At 40.5% G+C, this 17,498-nt stretch overlaps 1 protein-coding gene across 4 annotated transcripts in view; it reads left to right on the top strand.

Annotated features, from left to right (window-relative positions):
* Positions 1-69: 69 nt before the first annotated feature.
* The window catches only part of cdkal1 (CDKAL1 threonylcarbamoyladenosine tRNA methylthiotransferase), a 304,188-nt gene continuing 286,759 nt past the window's right edge, over positions 70-17,498 (top strand). Inside the window, exons 1-3 of one of the 4 annotated variants that reach the window (XM_088999350.1) lie at positions 70-230; positions 1,207-1,367; positions 1,700-1,812. In XM_088999350.1, the coding sequence (XP_088855476.1) occupies positions 1,210-1,367; positions 1,700-1,812 (271 nt within the window). In that variant the 5' untranslated portion in view covers positions 70-230; positions 1,207-1,209. Of the gene's footprint in view, positions 231-1,206; positions 1,368-1,699; positions 1,813-17,498 lie in introns of those variants that run through there. The other 3 variants (XM_088999354.1, XM_088999351.1, XM_088999353.1) reach the window with 3 other exon arrangements.

Below are 17,498 nucleotides of genomic sequence, written 5' to 3' on the forward strand. Positions count from 1 at the left end.
CTTCATTCTGGGTATTTCATCATTGGTGACCGATTCAAGTCACTTTCAATTTAGGGCATTGACGTTTGAAGTTTGCCTCTTTTTTCGCGCCGTACCGTATTGTCAAAAACATGGCGGATATGGAGTGTTGACGATTTGTTTTGGTGGTTCAAATGCGTATTCTCACGTTTTTTGACTTGCTGACTTGTGAATTGCACTCGTAGTGATCAAATAGCAACGCTTCACTTGAGGTAAGAGCCACATTTTGGATGCATCAAGAATAGTTTGGTATCTATATGTCACGTGGCACGTTTAAACTACGTCTGCTAACAGTTAGCATGGTCCAACCAAACATGAATGATTGTCAAAATCATGCAGGGTTTAATATTGCGTACGCGGAGTATATACTCATACACATAAATAATAAACTTAGAAGATGAATCTCCACGTCAGCTTTAAAAACGGAGTCAGTCAGACTAGAGATCGGATCGTGGTTTTGGTTTATATTTTTATCTTTTCGAAATGTAACATAAACACAGGCCCTGGCTTCGCGAGTGCCATTCGCAGAGTGTTTATTCCCATAATAAATTGCGTAATTTGTTCATGAGGCTGCAGTCGAATTACCCGACATGAGCGTTTAATCGTAGCTAAATACAGCATGGTGGAACGATACTGTCGACAGTATTTGTTTCTCATTTCAAATAGCCAATGAGACAAATATGGACACCACAACTGATCTAACGGTAAAAACAGGAAAGCAGAATTATAGGACAAGTGGACAAACTATATCATCTGGGGACTGGCTTGCCCTGGTTCTGATATTTGGGTTCGATTTGCTATGGGGCCTTTGATTGGCTGGTGGATGGCGTTGTCTGAACCACGACCTTTAGAAAAAGACAAGAATTCTATTTAGAAAATTGATAAATGGATATAAGTTGGATATATGTTAAGTATGACTACACTATATGTACTTTGATTGCAACTGTGATCACTTCAATTTATAACCGTGGTTTATATGTAAACTGTCCCGAAATGACTTCTTTTGTGTCTTTGGTGTCATATAAAGTGTCCTCGAGAGTTTTGAAATGCGCTTAGAAATGAAATTTATGACACCAATTTATGAATTGTGAACTGAACCCAGGTCGCGATGTTCCATTTTAATGTTCATTAAAACACTAGCACCCCATCTATAAATTCTCATTTTGATGACCAAGCATCTTATTTCAGACCATGCCATCAGCCTGTGACTCTTTGATTGACGATATTGAGGACATGGTGTCTTCTCATGACCCCACACCTCATGAGAGGCATTCAGCCCGAAGGAGTATCATACCCAGGTCCAGGAAAAAAACTGACATTTTGAACCACGAGGAACTCCAAGCTGACAGGTATATAAAGTATATCAACAAAAATACAATGCACTGAAAGTACCACCAAAAAGTGAACACTCTGGATGTCACGATCCATTCATGAGATCGGAAATCGGGGGCCGATCATGTGATTTTTCACCTGATCTAGGTTTTCCTTCGAGTAGTCTGTAAATTAAGGTGCAAACTATTTTGAACAAAAATGTAACAGTTAAATTGTTTAAAATATCTAAGATGTGTATCTTGGACATTTTTATCTTCAACTGTTTAGGATTCAATTTTTAATACATGCTATTCAAACAATTTTCAAATTACTACTCTTACCATTCGTGATCCTCTGAATTCCTTTCCAGTCTGATTCCTGGCACTCAGAAAATTTGGATGAAAACATGGGGCTGCAGTCACAACAACTCCGATGGGGAATACATGGCTGGACAGCTTGCTGCCAGTGGATACAAAATGACAAGTAAGAAACCGTTTCGGTGGTCAATGTTATAGTAAACCGACTCAACAAGTACTACAAACTACAATGTACCGTATTCCTGACGATTTTACCCAACTACAAAATGTTGGCGGAACCTTTGCCAAAACAGTTGGTAAAGCTTTTATCAACTCAAGGCAACCGATTGAACCTGGAGCTCTGAAATTTAAATTAATTTCTAGCCAAGGGGAAAAAATATATTGGACCTGATACTTTGACAAGAATGACCTTAGACCAGGGGTGGGCAATCCCAGTCCTGGAGGGCCACTGTCCTTTTCAACTCTCACGGTAGTAACACACCGGATTCCATTGAACAGGTTTAATAGCAGGCTTCCACAGAACTTGCTGATGATCTGATCATTAGAATCTGGTGGGTTGCAACTGGGAGATATGGAAAACATGTAGGATAGTGGCCCTCAGGTTTGGGATTTTCCACACTTGTTTTAGACGTTCCACTTTATATTATTGTTATAAAAGCACATTAATTTTTACTGGGCATAATGAGCACTTGGTCTCAGATCACCACCCCACAGATCACCAAGCTAATAGTCATCTTGTGTCATTTAAAATCCCCCAATTTGTTCGTATCCAAACCTAAAAGTCCAACTGTTATCCGCATAATAAATTAACAGATTGGAATAACTGATGTTCACACACACATTGTTTTGTAGTAAGAATTTTGGCTTGATACAACATGCCCATTTTGAGCCGTGTGCCTACAGCGCTGCTAAACAGGGTGATTTAAGTCATCTGCGGTTTTTTTATGGATGTGGGTCGGAAAGTAAATCTGAAAGTCTATGGTCAAATTAGCAAATCAAAATCATTTTTATTGGACAAGTATATGTAGAACACTCTGCACGAGTATCATATCATCATAAAAAAGACAAGAAAAATAAGTATGGTGGACACTAATAAAGGCTAATCTAATCAAATTCCTTAATATAAATGGTACCTCTCAGGAAGAACTGTGAGACAATTTGCAAAATATCAAGAAGACAGTGGTTCAAATGAGTACAGTGCTGGAGCTACAATGATTATAACGGGATGCTGTTCCACAGGGTTGTGCAAAATTGCAAAGAGGCACTATACAGTTATATTAGGGTTACTGTTTAGAGAGTTAATGGCGACAGGGGAAGCAGCTGTTTAAATATCTGCTGGCTTTGGTGCATATCGATCTGTAGCGCCTGCATGAGGGGAGTAGCTGGAAAAGGTGGTGGCCAGGGTGCGGAGCGTCCTGTAGGATTATCCTTGCCCTTGCTTTGGTTCTTGCAGTGTATGCCCGAATTTCAATATCGATGCATTACACTTGGCGGGGAAAGTCAAATAGCAAGAAAGGTAAGATACAATACAATACATATTGATTTATATAGTGCTTCAAACACCAGCTGAAGCTGCAACAAAGCGCTTAACATGGACATGTATCATAAACAGGAAGTAAAGCAGTCATAAAGTTAGTAGAAAGCACCAGGGAGTGAAACCAAGATGTCATATGCTGTAAATTGACATAAATTCCATCACCATCATTGAAGAGTTAGACACTTTTTTGTTGTCACTAGTGTTAGCCAAACACACATCAGTGAGCATGCTGCCATTTGTATTTTTCAAAACCTTGATACCAGGTAATTAAATCTATAATAAATTTAGCCCCCCCTCATTATCTTCCCTTACCCAAAGTATAATACACCCTCCTCCACTCAGTCTTATGGTCAAGATATTGTTGTACATACTAATAATAAGGACAACAAAGTTATTTTCAACAAACATTCAACATAAAGTACAACTCAACAGGACAAGTAGAGGAATCATTTGCCCTCTGAATTTTATGTAATTATGATAGGAAACCCTAGGTGGCAGTGTTGCTCTTTTGGCAGCCTTGCTCTGATGGCCGGACACGAAAAATTCTCTTCTCAATGTGGCAATGCTGCATGTTTCGCAGACAGATGACAATGACGGCGCAAAGCAAGTAGGTGTAGGCTGCGGTTTTATAGAGCTGATGTTTATGGACGACTGCTCAAACGGATAATCAAAATGCCTTGGTGAACAAACCAGTTTCTTTGTGATTGTGACTTCACGAAGAAGGATACTGGATTTATTTTGGGTCACATTTTTCTTGACAAATAAAATGATTATTTTTATTTGTTGGTGAATTTTCATTTTGTGTATTTATCTGGGACGTAGCAGATTTTATTTTTAGTCTTGTTATTTTATGTTACATGTTTTGTTAAGTGCTTGTACAGCTCCAGACGTTGAGAAAGCGCAATAAAGAAATATCAACAAATTGAATTAGATTTTGTATCTGTTTTGTGATGAGGCCAGAGACGAAACAAGGTTAGTTGAGGAGCTGTTCCCAGCTGTTACAAGTGCTGCATGTTCTGTTGGCTCAATCACATAGGAAGAAAAACACAAACAGAAATTTTGACAATGACAAAAATATGTTTCAATATTAACCGAGTTTGCATTTTTGGCATTTTTCTACAGACAAATGATACTGAGCTTTATTTTGACAAATTGACAAATTCCAAAATTCTGTTTTTAAAAAATGCAACAAGTAACACTAATATGCTGTTTATGGAGCAATTTTGTGACGTGTTCCATGTGTTGGTTGACTCTCCCCTATGTGGGACTGGAGGTGACACACAGCGGCTTCAGAAAACTAAAGAAAATGTATATTTTAAACCTGCAGAGCTAACATCAATTGCGTTCACGGAAAAACATATTGGTACATTGTGTTTTGATCAAATCATGAGAAAGGAGATCTCGGAACACTCCAGGAAACCAGTCATTCGCGGACAGACTTTCAAATGATTTGCATGGTGTTTACATGGCAACATAAAAAATAGCACTCGGACAGGCCACAGGGATTAACTCTTTTTATGACAAAAACTTTGCTACAATTGATTGGATTGGATTGGATTTGCCTTTATTAGTCTCACAGTGGAGAAATTTACATTTCACAGCAGCAAAGTGATGAAAGGAATGAAAGTAGAAAACAAAATACATGAGCTGCTGGCTGACTCCAAAGCTGTTTTGTTTTAGCAATGTGTTAAATTGTTGATTTTAACGAAGCTTTGGAATATAAATTTAAATTGTACATAGCTCGACATGAACTAGGCATAGAACCAAGGCATATACTTTAAAGTAAAGTCATATGGCTCGCCACTGAGCCCAAATGTCACAAAGACAGAAATACCTTGTGTCAAAGTAGTATTCACAAATGAAATCGTTCTGTCTGAACCAATTAAGTTCGTAAGCCAAGGTCTCACTGTACTCAGAATCTGTAATGAAATAAGCACAGTTAATTATTTCTTCAGAAAGTTGGTCTAGAGTAGTTTTCTAGTATTTCCGTTCTTGTTGTGGTGCGGGACATATTCGCCTTTCTCCCAATCTAATTACTGTATGTTGCTTCTGTAGCTCTTTGGCAATCCACTGCAAATCAAGGTGCAATTCGAGACAGTCTAATGTAATACTTACTTGGTAATAAAATCAAAAGTTGCTCTTATGAGTAGTGTGTTTTTGTTTTGTTTTTGCTCAGTTTGCTTTCTGTACTTTGTGTCGAGCCTCATAATTCCCACTTCTTCGTGTGTGTTTGTGTGCGTGTGTGCGCATATGTTAAATGCTGTTTCAATATTGCAGCATGCACTGTCTATGTCTTCACAAGGACCATCATTCATCATTTGGATATTTATTCCTAAAAATATGGGCTCACAATGAGTTTACCAATGTGGTGGAGTAGTTTGTTTATTATATGACGTAAAAATTGATGACAACTGAAATGTTGGAGTAATCTGACTACATGAACTGCTTCCATTGTATCACACCAGTGTTGGGTGTTTGTCATGCCTTCTTAGTTGGTATTCTTTTTGCAGTAAAGTAGTTTGAGGCTTCACTAACCATTGGGGAATATTCTTTCTCTCCATTGTCTCCCAGCTTCTGCTATGTCTGCAGGGTAGTGATTAAGGAGAAGCAGCTCGCTGCTGAAACTGAAGGATTAGTTTGATTCCCATTTTGTTCTCCCCTACTATCGTCTGTCTCTTCCCCTTTGTTCATGTCTGTTTTTCTCTTGCCTCATATTTTGAGAGGCCCCACCCTATGCTCTGTGAGTGAGTGCCTTTGGTTGAGATTGTCGGAAGGAGAAATTGTGTGATAATGATTTTTGTGTGTGCGGTTCTCAGTGCTGTATGCAAGGCCACTGAATTGTATCAGAGGTTTTCAGATTTCTGCATGTGTATGGATGAATGGAATCATGTACATTATCAAGGACACGGGGGTTAGGTGTGTCTTACTGAGCAGAGGTAACCTGATTGATAATTTTTGTGTGTATTATTGCAGTCTTTATAAGACAAACCAGCGGACTTACGATGTGCATGAGATCGATGCTGCATTGTGAAATAAACCCGTTTCATAAAAAGGCCAATATATTAAAAAAACATGACATCACCTTTTCTCCCTTCCTCACATTTACTCCCGTCTCTCTTTCTGTCGTACGCCCGCCCCCTCCGGCGCCAAAGTCTTTCATTTTTCATCCAACTATGACATCATCTGGTGTGAAGCGTAGTAGCAGTTGTTGTGACGGCCTCGAGATGGCAGCTTTACCTCAGGAGAAGTGGACAGACAGGATGAGGTCATGCATCTTCCAAAACAATCTTTGTAAATCACCATTTCTTTTGTCATTCGCGATTATTAAATATGTCCCTTTCATGCTTCTGCCTGTGAGTTAAATCAGTATCTTACATTTGTGTCACGGAACTGCAGAGGGAAATGTTTTTTATTTTGAATTGTAAGTCTTTTTACATGCTTTGAATGTCACTACCTGGGACAACATCACTCCCCCAGCAGTTAAGATAATAACTGATCATGCCAGTGTGAAAAAAACAAACAAACAGACAAAATGACGATTATCACCACACTTCAAAAGACGGCTTTGCTTTCATTGTTTTTACACCTGCTTAACCGTCTGCATTTGTTTGCTTGCCGACATGCTTCCTGCCTTCCACTGAATGGCCAAAGAGGGCACTGTTAACCTGCAGCAACGCACCGGCAGCAAACAAGCTCTCTGAGGGGCTTGTACAATGTGCCAGAAATTTACTTCATAGAAAGGCGTGTACATAAATGTGTGTCTGAAACCCAACTCTCCTTCCCAGTCCCTGTCGCTGCCAGCCGTCCTCACACAAAACACTTCAGTTATGAGTTTTACATAGCGGTTAGGTAAAATGACTCCCTTGTACACATTGTCATCCAAACGCCTGCTTTTAGTGCCTTGTTTGAACACAGGCAGTTAAAGGATATGACTTCACGCAACGGGTGTGAGGTGTGTTGCTAATATGAGGTTGAAACAACAGATCTGCCGGTATTGAAGATGGGATAGACAACATTTTTTCATTTCCCGCAGTTAATTCTTGCAAATGTCTCAATGAAAGGCTGTAATTAGCTCTTTGAACTGAAGCGCTGGGAGGGTTTGGATTGTCCATTATGGCACTTGACAGAAAAAGTAATTTTGTCTTTCACTGGTTCTTCAGCACATGCATTATAAATAGGTATGTTCTAGAAATGTTCAAACCTGTTCTGTCTTTTATTTAGTATTATTTTTTCATAGAACACTTGTGTTTCAAGCGGTCCTGCTGCTCCAAATGATTGCACTACATCAGTGCAGAGTAGTCTCGCGTTTCGTGTGTGCGTCGAGATGTCACATACGCAGCACCTCATTCATTCATAAATCGGAGGGTGAGAATCCTTCTGATTGGCTGACTGTGTGTTACGCAACATTACGCGCCGCAGTGTCATCGTGAGTAAAGCCTTAAGATGTTTCCTCTAACTCCGCCTCTCACATTTACAAACGCGCACACTCGGCCTTTCGACAGACTCACACTTACAAAGGTAGTGAAAACTGGTTTGATAAAGGGTAAATGCATGGTGTGTATGTGTTTGTGGGTGCTCGCATACGCTTGTTGGCCGCTATCACTTTGTAAGATAAGATGGGCTTGTCTGTCTTTTTGCTAAAATGCTGCTATACGTGTCCGATAGTCCACTCTCCTTGCTCAAAGAGAGAAAATGGTAACAGGAAAGGCGTTGTCTGGAATAGAGGAGAGGACGTATATGCAGGGGAATGGATCAAAGACGCAGCCGAACGAGGTAAATGCAAAATTTAAAGCAGCAGTCAGTCCTGTCGAAACATACGCTAGTGAGACGCTAGGCTGACGACATGCTGCAGTAGCTCAAGCGCTTTTAATGTCAAGCGATAATAACAATCGACAACTAAACTTCGACGGACACTGGATGCAATAAACCGACGCTGACTTCCATACCTTAATGCATAATGAATAATGTTTATTACTGTATCTGCAAGAGGTTCTATTTATACCAAGACTTGAAAAGCGCCGAGCTGGGATATGACGGCTGGGACGCCGCTTAATATGTCAATAATGATATGCAAATTAGTTTATTGACAGGTTAAATAATTCTGAATATTATCAATTTTACTGAGCGTCTGTGTTTAAAAAATGACATTCGTTTTTTGCCTCAAACACATCAGTGTCCATTAAGGATGATTTGCATTTATCATTTTTAACTTGAAGTGAAAAAAAAAAATAATAATAAAAAGGCCGAATCACGTGCGTGCATCTCCTGTCTTGCAGACAGGCCTGCAAACAAACATTTTTCATGGCCTGGAATTCCACTCAATCCCAAATCCAAGCATCCACTATAACCATTTAGAAATCAGGAAATTGGAATGTTCCTAAGCGCTGTGTCGGCGTGCATGCATGTTCATGTCCGGCTGATCCTACAAGGTGACCCTCATGTACGCAGCACCCAGGAACCTTTTAAAAGCAATGGGATTAGGTAACCCAGCCTGGCCTGCTTTTAAAACTCCCTGGAGAGAAGTAGGGATAGAGAAAAGAGGAGAGTGGAATTGCACGAGGAAAGAAGGGGATCATTGCTCAATCTCATCTATTGATTACTTTGAGGAAAAGAAATTTGAACACAGCAAAAATGTAATGAAAACTGCTACTGTTGAAACACGCAGGAGGAAAGAAGTCATTCTTGGTTAGTTTACAGGACAACACCATTTTCATGCCTGAAATGGCAAATATTTTCAAGACTTGTCTCAAACAGTAAGTCTGAACACAACTGCAATTTGGCGGTACACGCCTAAAATCGTCAATTGTGAGAAAATAAGACATACATTGGCTTTGTTGGTGACACTGGTAGTTGCCCATGACGAGTAAGATTTGCTCACAGAATGTTTTCAAAAATAAAGTAGGAACACTGTTTTTGTATGTTTCATGTCTTATAAAATCAAGGCACACTGGTGGGGAATCACTGCACAACACGTTTTAACCGTGTGAGTGTGAAGACGCAGGAGACAGACAGAGCGCATGAATCGTCACAAGTCCTTCATCGTAAAATATTCTTTTAATCTGTGGTCACTTAAGCCATCCAGTATGGAATTGTCTCCTGGTCAGGCAGCATCACCACCCAGGACAGAAAAAGACTGGAGCACCTGATCAAGAGGGCCAGTTCTGTCCTGGGCAGCTCCCTGGACTCTCTGGAAGAGAGGCAACAGACAGACGCTAGCTAAACTAAAAGCTGTGTTGGACAGCCTCTCCCATCCCCCACCTGCCCACCCTGACAACACCTGTCAGGCTTCTTAATAAACACAACTGGAAAAAAAACTGGACTCATGCAGCCACCTAATGTCGAGTCAATACTGTTACATATACCAAATATGCTTTTTATACTTTTATATTTTGTTATACTTTGCAATGTGTACAGTTCTTTTTATGATACTTTTTTTGTGCAGTTGTACAGTTTCAGTCTGACATTTTCTTTTGTGCATAGAATTCTTTGTTTATCGTTTGTCCCCCCTTTTCAATTTTGCTGCTGTAGATTGCAAGTTTCCTCATTGTGGGACAATTAAAGAGTTTCGGATTCTGATTAAAATTAAGAGAACTGAAGCAACACTGAAAAGATGCCTGTCCACAAGGTTGTTTTTTTGCCAAACTAGAAAGGCAATGGATTGCTAGAAACAAGGACACCAGAAGCTTTCCATTATTGATAACCTGTTCATATAGTTTGTATTTTTATGCACTCCATTTGTCAATTATGCAACGGGACAATAAATAATTGGTGAATGGGATTTTTTTTGTCATCAATGTGGGTGGGGTTGGGGATGTATTTGCTATTGCCCACCGAATTCAGTCACCCGTTATCCCATAAATAATTAAATGAATAAATAAAATACATAGATAAGCAAACTACCTGCATTTGGAAGGAATTTGAAATTCCCACAAGTAATATATTGGGAATATTGTGGCTATGATTTGAGCAAGGGTGTAAAGTAGGAGGCCTTGGATCAACAGACCAGACTATAGTTTAACAAGTTTAGGAAAAAAACAGGTCACCGCCAGAAAAACGGAGTCATATTTACATTCTCATCCTTGACAAGACATTTCAAAAGGATGTACTTCACTTCTTGTTAGTCGCATGGAAAGAACCAAAGACATATCGATGTTCTTTGATATTTTCTTTGTCAGGTTGTCATTATGTCTCACTTTTAAAGGTATTCTGATTCTGATTCTGATTCTGCCATAATTAGCATGCCTGCTCCATTAAAAGATGATACTTTTGAGTTCTCCCTATTAATTTGTCCTCCTCTTTTTTTCTCTCTCTCATCCGGACTTAACAAAAAAAACTAATGTTTGTTCTCTCATGATGAATAAATTAAATCTTGAAAGACATTTCCAATTAATGTGACAAGAGGATAATGGTACGGCTGTGATTATAAAGCGAAAGAAATCTGGAATGATGTTTTCACGGGCATGCAACAAATGGTTGTTCAAGGCACCTTCAACCCCCCAAATTACTCACTTTTTACCAAGTTGTCCCCCACTTTCTGTTATATAGGCTCAGGTTCTCTGATTTCAGTGGTATTATTTGCTGCCCACCTGCTGAAACGGAAAGCATAGTGTCCATGTTCATATAAGACCACTTGCTTAAGAGCAACCCTGGCTAACACATACGTGATTGAACACTGTTTGGGGCTTAGCGGTTCATATGATGTATGAATAACCTGTGGTAATAGGGAAGATGGGAGGAGTTGGGAAGGTGAAATAAGTCAAGTTTTTTGCACAATAGACGACTACTGATGTGTGTATGAGCGTGTCACTGGTTTTGTAATAAATACATTTGACACGTCTCTGTCTAATCTTTCCTTCATACATATAAATGACTTTGCAATGTGTTCCATTTCCATGTGAGAGCACAGATATTAGATAAAGTGGAGTTAAAAGCTGTGAATGATTTGAGCAGTGGCTTTAATTTGAATCAGTGCCGGACAAAATAACCTTGATCACTAAGCAAAAAAAATAAAAAATGATTTGAGACATTGGCAGGACCTTGCTTGACCAGAGAAAAACTCCATTGATTTAAGGGAAACAGCTATTGTGTGTGCGTCTGTGTGTGTGTATGTTAATGTGTGTGTGTTAATGTGTGTATGTATGTATGTGTGTGAGTGGTGTGAGCCTCTTTCTTGGTTGACTGGCCTTACTGCAATGCTTTTTTGTTTACAAATAATGATTGAGGTTGTTTTTGTTTGTTTACTTTGGAACTTGTGTGTGCTTTCACTTTATGTACACAGTTTCTAATTTCATCAAGCATGGGACTGGAATTCAAAATACATATGTGTGTTATCATGGCTGATGCATGACTGCGCACAATTCTTTTAAAGAGGGCTTCCATTGAATTTAGCAGCCTTCACATTGTCCCGTTCACATTTTGCATTGCATTGCTCCTGTACTACAGTAGACTTGTGTTCGAGTATGGCTCTGTTTCTCTTTTTATCTTATAAAATTGCAGACATGACGCACTGGGCGTTTTTTTTTAATGAGAATTCCACGACCCCTCTGAAGTACAGATAATTGTGTCATTTAAAGCAATCGTCATGCATCCGGTAGTCCTTGGAAAGTATGTATGTATGTGTGTGTATGAGTATGTTTGTATGTATGTATGTGTGTGTGTGTGTGTGCGCGTGCGTGAGTGTGTGTCTCTGTCTGTCTGTCTGTGTGTGCACGTACACACACACACACACACACACACACACACACACACCATACTTTCCTGTTTATAAGGCACACCTCAATACACGGTGTATTAACCTTATTTTCATATATAAGGCGTGCCAGCCAATAAGGCACACCATCAAATGAAAACAAAGTTTTCCAAATGTAAGGCATTACACATTATAAGGCGCTACAGTAGATGCTGGGGTTATGCACTGCTTTTTCTACAGGGCAAATGGAGTCGGTCGAAACTATCTCAGTCTGGCTTCTCTGACTTTCTCTCCAAAACCTCTAATATGAGTTGTCCCTCTGATCGATGAAAAGGTTTCTTCAGCCGTCATCTGTACAGTACAGATGACAGCTGAAGAAACCTTTTCATCGATGGACCACTCCTGTATGACTGAGACCTTACACAGACACATTGTCCCCCTGATGTACTCATTCCTGATACTATCCAACCTTGTCACTCCCAAAGAAAATCTCAATTTCTTCAGCACTACTACCTCCAGCTCTGCTTCCTGTCTTTTCTTCAAAGTCAAAAAGTCAAAGTCAAAGTCAGCTTTATTGTCAAATATGCTAATATGTATGACATACAGCACAGATGAAATTACTGTCCTCTCGGACCCAGCATGCAAGACACTTATAATGACTTAACAAACATAATAAACATGAAAACGCCTATTTGCTGGGAGAGGGGAGCCGCTGCGTGTTCACGCGCCGCCATCTTGGAAAAAAAACCCAAAACAAAACAAAAATAACAAATATGACAACACAAAGACACAGAGTCATTCATTCTTCAGGACTCGCTGTAGCCTCTTTGTGATGACATGAAGCAGTTCTAGTTGAAAGAGGAGAGGATCAAAGCATCCATGTCAGCAGTGGATCAGGGACGTCATGGTGGAATTTGTACGTCTACTACAAGCTAAATGTTGAAAGCAAACACAAAGCTGTAGCATCCATTGACGAAAAGACATTGTCTCACATCTCCTGTCCCACATCAACAACATAAAGTGACAAAAGAAAACACAATAACAAGACAAAAACAACAAAAAAGCAAGGCTCGTGAGAGCACTTGCTGATGGCTGCCTACTCAGGCGCCATCTTGTCTTGACGCTACCAATATCACCCCTCTCTGTTTAATTGTCACTCTGTTGTCACTGGTCTACGACAAGTGGCCTATTGATCTTATTGATTTTTCTCCCCTACAATGTTAACAAAAAAGTGATTATTTGTGTGTGCTTGCATCACTCAAAGACATGTCTTGCTTTTAGATCAAGTTTGTTCGCAAGTGTTCTCATGTATTTTCCCACACGGTGGCTATGCAGCTGTCACTGTCGTCACATTGAGGTTGGGCACGATCAACTTTTCATCAGCAGAGGCTTGAAGCGTGGCTTACAGCAGCAAATGAGCTGAGTGGAACAGATGACAGCAGGACTCCCCTGCTGTGCTTTTTGAATGACAGAATGGGTGCTTGCATAAAACATGTCACGGTGAGCCAAATTTGAGGTGAGGTGCTCAATTTAAAGGTAAACAAATTAGCGTAACATGAGTCTTCTTATTTTGAAAGTCTCCAAAAATACATGAAATACCGCCTGTGTCTAGTGATCTGTTGCTTTCAGAATTCATGTTGCGGCGAGTTGTTATACACTCACAGCATGAGTGCCGCCGCTTGATTTAGTTCCTGACCACACAACATTAAAGAGATTCAGATGGGTACAGCCATCGGATTAGCATATAAAAAGGCAGGCACAGGACGTCTGATAGTTTTGATGCCATCTGCTGTCATTGGAATTTGTTCGATGGTAATGTGTTGCTGTTGAGGTGTGTGAATGTGTGTGCATTTACTGTGAGTACACTCACTTCCCACTCGTGTTTGCATTTTTCCACCCTCTGTCCTGTTGTGATTCCTCATGAACACATACTGTGAACTGATACATGTATTATTCACGAAGGAAAACACTTCAAATTGTTTCATTTTGATATAATTTATTAATTTGGAGGCAAATTCTCTGGGATTTATCTATGTGTGCAACATGTAACTAATGTATTCATGCTCAGATGTATGGAGGCTACCACGCTTGCAGCTAGGATGTTCACGTACATATTCCAAAGCTAGTTTGTGTGCTTCAACGATCTCGGTTGAAACTCCTTGAGGTATTTTAAGAATCTTCTGAATGCTCAGTCAACGTGTCTGGCAAAATGGGTTTACGAATGTTGAGATGATGAATATTACTTTTGCGTTGTGGTTACCACTGATCACCAAACTACGGCCCGCGGGCCGTATCCGGCCCGTCAGCACATTTGGCCCGGCCCCCTGAACAATACCAGAGATGCTATCAGATTTTTTTCCTATTTGGCCTCGAGAAAAATAATTAATCCTTTTACAAGTCAAAGGTCGGTTTTCGATCATTATCTGTTCCTATTTGAATCAATGTAATCAATGTATGTTGTTTATAATCGGGTTTGAACAATACAAACACACCTGCTCACAATAGAACGCTAAAGGAGTCGGTCACAATGCGACGCGACACAAGAAAGTGGCGTATGAGGAAGTGGAGGGGAGTCTGGTGGTACATTCAGGTGCGCTCAGTTTGGCGCTCAGTTTGGTCCCAGACCCGTTTTCTCTTGTAAACCTTCCTGTCAAAGAGAGAACGGAATAATGGCGAAAAGGTTTGGTAAGAGAAAAAAAAATGATTCAGAATGCAGGGTATGTAACCTGTAGTGGACAAACGATTATTTTTATGATCAATGCAAAGAAAAGGCTGTTTGTCTCATCTGTCAAGAGGTGGTGGCGGTATTCAAAGATACAACCTTCGCTGACACTATAAATCCCGTCACAAAGACAAGTACGATAGCTTGCAAGGCCAAATACGAGCAAACACACTCAAGGCGAAAAGTGGACTACTATCTCAGCAGAATACATTTGTACGCCAAGATCAGCTGAAGAAGGCATCTGTTCGGGCCAGCTTTCGGGTTGCTAAACTGATAGCAAGCAGCAGTAAGCCTTTCACGGACGGAGAGTTTGTTAAGAAATGTATGGATGCTGTCGTGGAGGAGTTGTGTCCCGAGAAGAAAGATACATATAATGCCGTAGGTCTGTCGGCGACTACAATCACCAGACGCGGTGAAGAAATCGGGATGAATGTATATGCCCAGCTACAGCAGAAGACGAAAGAATTCGACTTTTTTCATTAGCACTGGATGATAGCACGGACATGCAAGACACAGCGCAACTGCTCATTTTTATTCGTTGAGTTAGCGCAAACTTTGAGATATGCGAGGAGCTGGCAGCCCTCCAAAGTCTCAAAGGGACTACAACGGGAGAGGATATTTTTGACCAAGTGTACCAAACCATGGAGAAATTGGACCTGAGTTACAGAACTGTGATGGTCTGAAAGACGCATTCAAGCCCAACAGTCTCATTGACTTCAATCCCGCCCTCCCAAACGACACATATCCAAACATAAAAAAACACACAATGAAAATGTCCACAGTTTTTGGCAGCACGTCTATCTGCGAGAACAGCTTTTCTCGCATGAAACTGCTGAAATCTCCGATGACATCAAGATTGACAGATGAACATTTGCATCAGTGCTTGAGACTGGCTGTAACTAGAATGGAACCTGATATTCAACTTCTCACCAGCCAGATGCAGACCCACAGTTCACACTGATGATAGGTAAGCTCACTTTTCTGACTTGAATTAGTCATTCTGAGCATAAACAAATAAATTCATGATAAAATCTACTGGGATAAAATCCATCTTTACAGCCATACTGGTAGTGAAATGTATTGTGCTGTGTAGGTGCTGTATCACTAAGTTCACTTTCTCACCTGCTTCCTTTGTAGTTTTCACAGGGAAGTTGATGATAGAGAGCTGCAAACAGCGGTGTCTACAAGCCTACTGGAACCTACAAAAGCATTATAAGAAACACAAGAACTTTAAGAGACTGCTCATATGTGTCAGAGAGATTCTGCTCTGACAACTGAGCTGAACTTTTATCTGTTAAGATTGTGCATGACACAACAGAAAGTTAATGTTCCATGGCTTTTTTTCTATGAAGAACACTGAGAGAGTTATTTAGTTATTTATTTCATAAATAGTGTTATTTATTTCCTGATTTTTTTATGTGAAGAACTCAGAGACTGGTTATTTATTTATTTATTTATTTATTTATTTATTTATTCATAATAGTGTTATTATTTGTTTCCTGACTTTTTTTTCTGTAAAGAACCCGACAAGGGTTATTTGGTTATGTGTGGTTTTCTGGAAAATATATTTTTTAAGCTCCACTACGATCGTCACACTTTTTCTGTTACAAACTGACACCGCCCCCCATCACAGAAGGGAAACGTTATTTGGCCCTCACAGGAAAATGTTTGGGGACCCCTGCGTTAGACCAACTGTTATGGTGCTTTCATCCATGGTTGTCTTTTCAACAAGGCTATACATTAGTTTGTGCTTCCTTGATGTGCGGTTCTCTTCTTTTCCTTTCGGCTTTTCCCTTCAGGGGTTGCCACAGCGAATCAATGTCCTCCATCTAATCCGGTTTTGTGCATCCTCTTCTCTCACACCAGCTACCTTCATGTCCTCTTTGACCACATCCATAAACATCCTCTTCGGTCTTCCTCTCGGTCTCCTGCCTGGCAGTTCAAGGCTCAGCATCCTTCTCCCGATATAGTCGCTCTCTCTCCTGTGGACATGTCCAAACCATCTCAGTCTGGCCTCTCTGACTTTCTCTCCAAAGCCTCTAATATGAGTTGTCCCTCTAATGTACTCATTCCTGATCCTATCCAACCTGGTCACTCCCAAAGAAAACCTCAACATCTTTAGCTCTGCTACCTCCAGCTCTGCTTCCTGTCTTTTCTTGAGCGGCACTGTCTCCAGTCCAAACATCATGGCTGGTCTCACCACTGTTTTATAAACATTTCCTTTCATCCTAGCTGAAACCCTTCTATCACACATCACACCCGGCATTTTTCTCCAGACGCTCCAGCCTGCCTGGACACGCTTCTTCACCTCTTTTCCACACTCTCCATTGCTCTGGACGGTTGACCCCCAAGTACTTAAAATCCTCCACCTTCTTTATGTCTTCCCCCTGTAGCATCACTCTTGCACTTGGATTCCTCTCATTCACACACATATTCCGTCTTGCTGCGACTCATCTTCATTCCTCTCCTTTCCAGGGTATATCTCCACATCTCTAGTTTCTCCGCCACCTTCTCCCCGTTCTCGCTACAGATCACAATGTCATCTGCAAACATCATGGTCCAAGGAGATTCTTGTCTAACATCGTCTGTCAGCCTGTCCATCACCATAGCAAATAAGAAGGGGCTCAGAGCTGACCCCTGGTGGAGTCCCACCTCCACCTTGAATTCCTCCGTCACACCGACAGCACACCTCACAACTGTCTTACAGTCATGATACATCAGAATCAGAATCATCTTTATTGCCAAGTATGTAGAACACACAAGGAATTTGTTTCCGGTCGAACACGCTGCACTAGTATCATCAGCAAAAAAATTGCAAAGAGGCACTATACAATTCCATTTGGGCTACTGTTCAAAGAGTTAATGGCTTGGGGGAAGAAGCTGTTTAAATGTCTGCTGGATGCG

Source organism: Hippocampus bargibanti, linkage group LG06, assembly GCF_051943395.1.
Source record: "Hippocampus bargibanti isolate YZ-2025 linkage group LG06, ASM5194339v1, whole genome shotgun sequence".
Taxonomy (NCBI): domain Eukaryota; kingdom Metazoa; phylum Chordata; class Actinopteri; order Syngnathiformes; family Syngnathidae; genus Hippocampus; species Hippocampus bargibanti.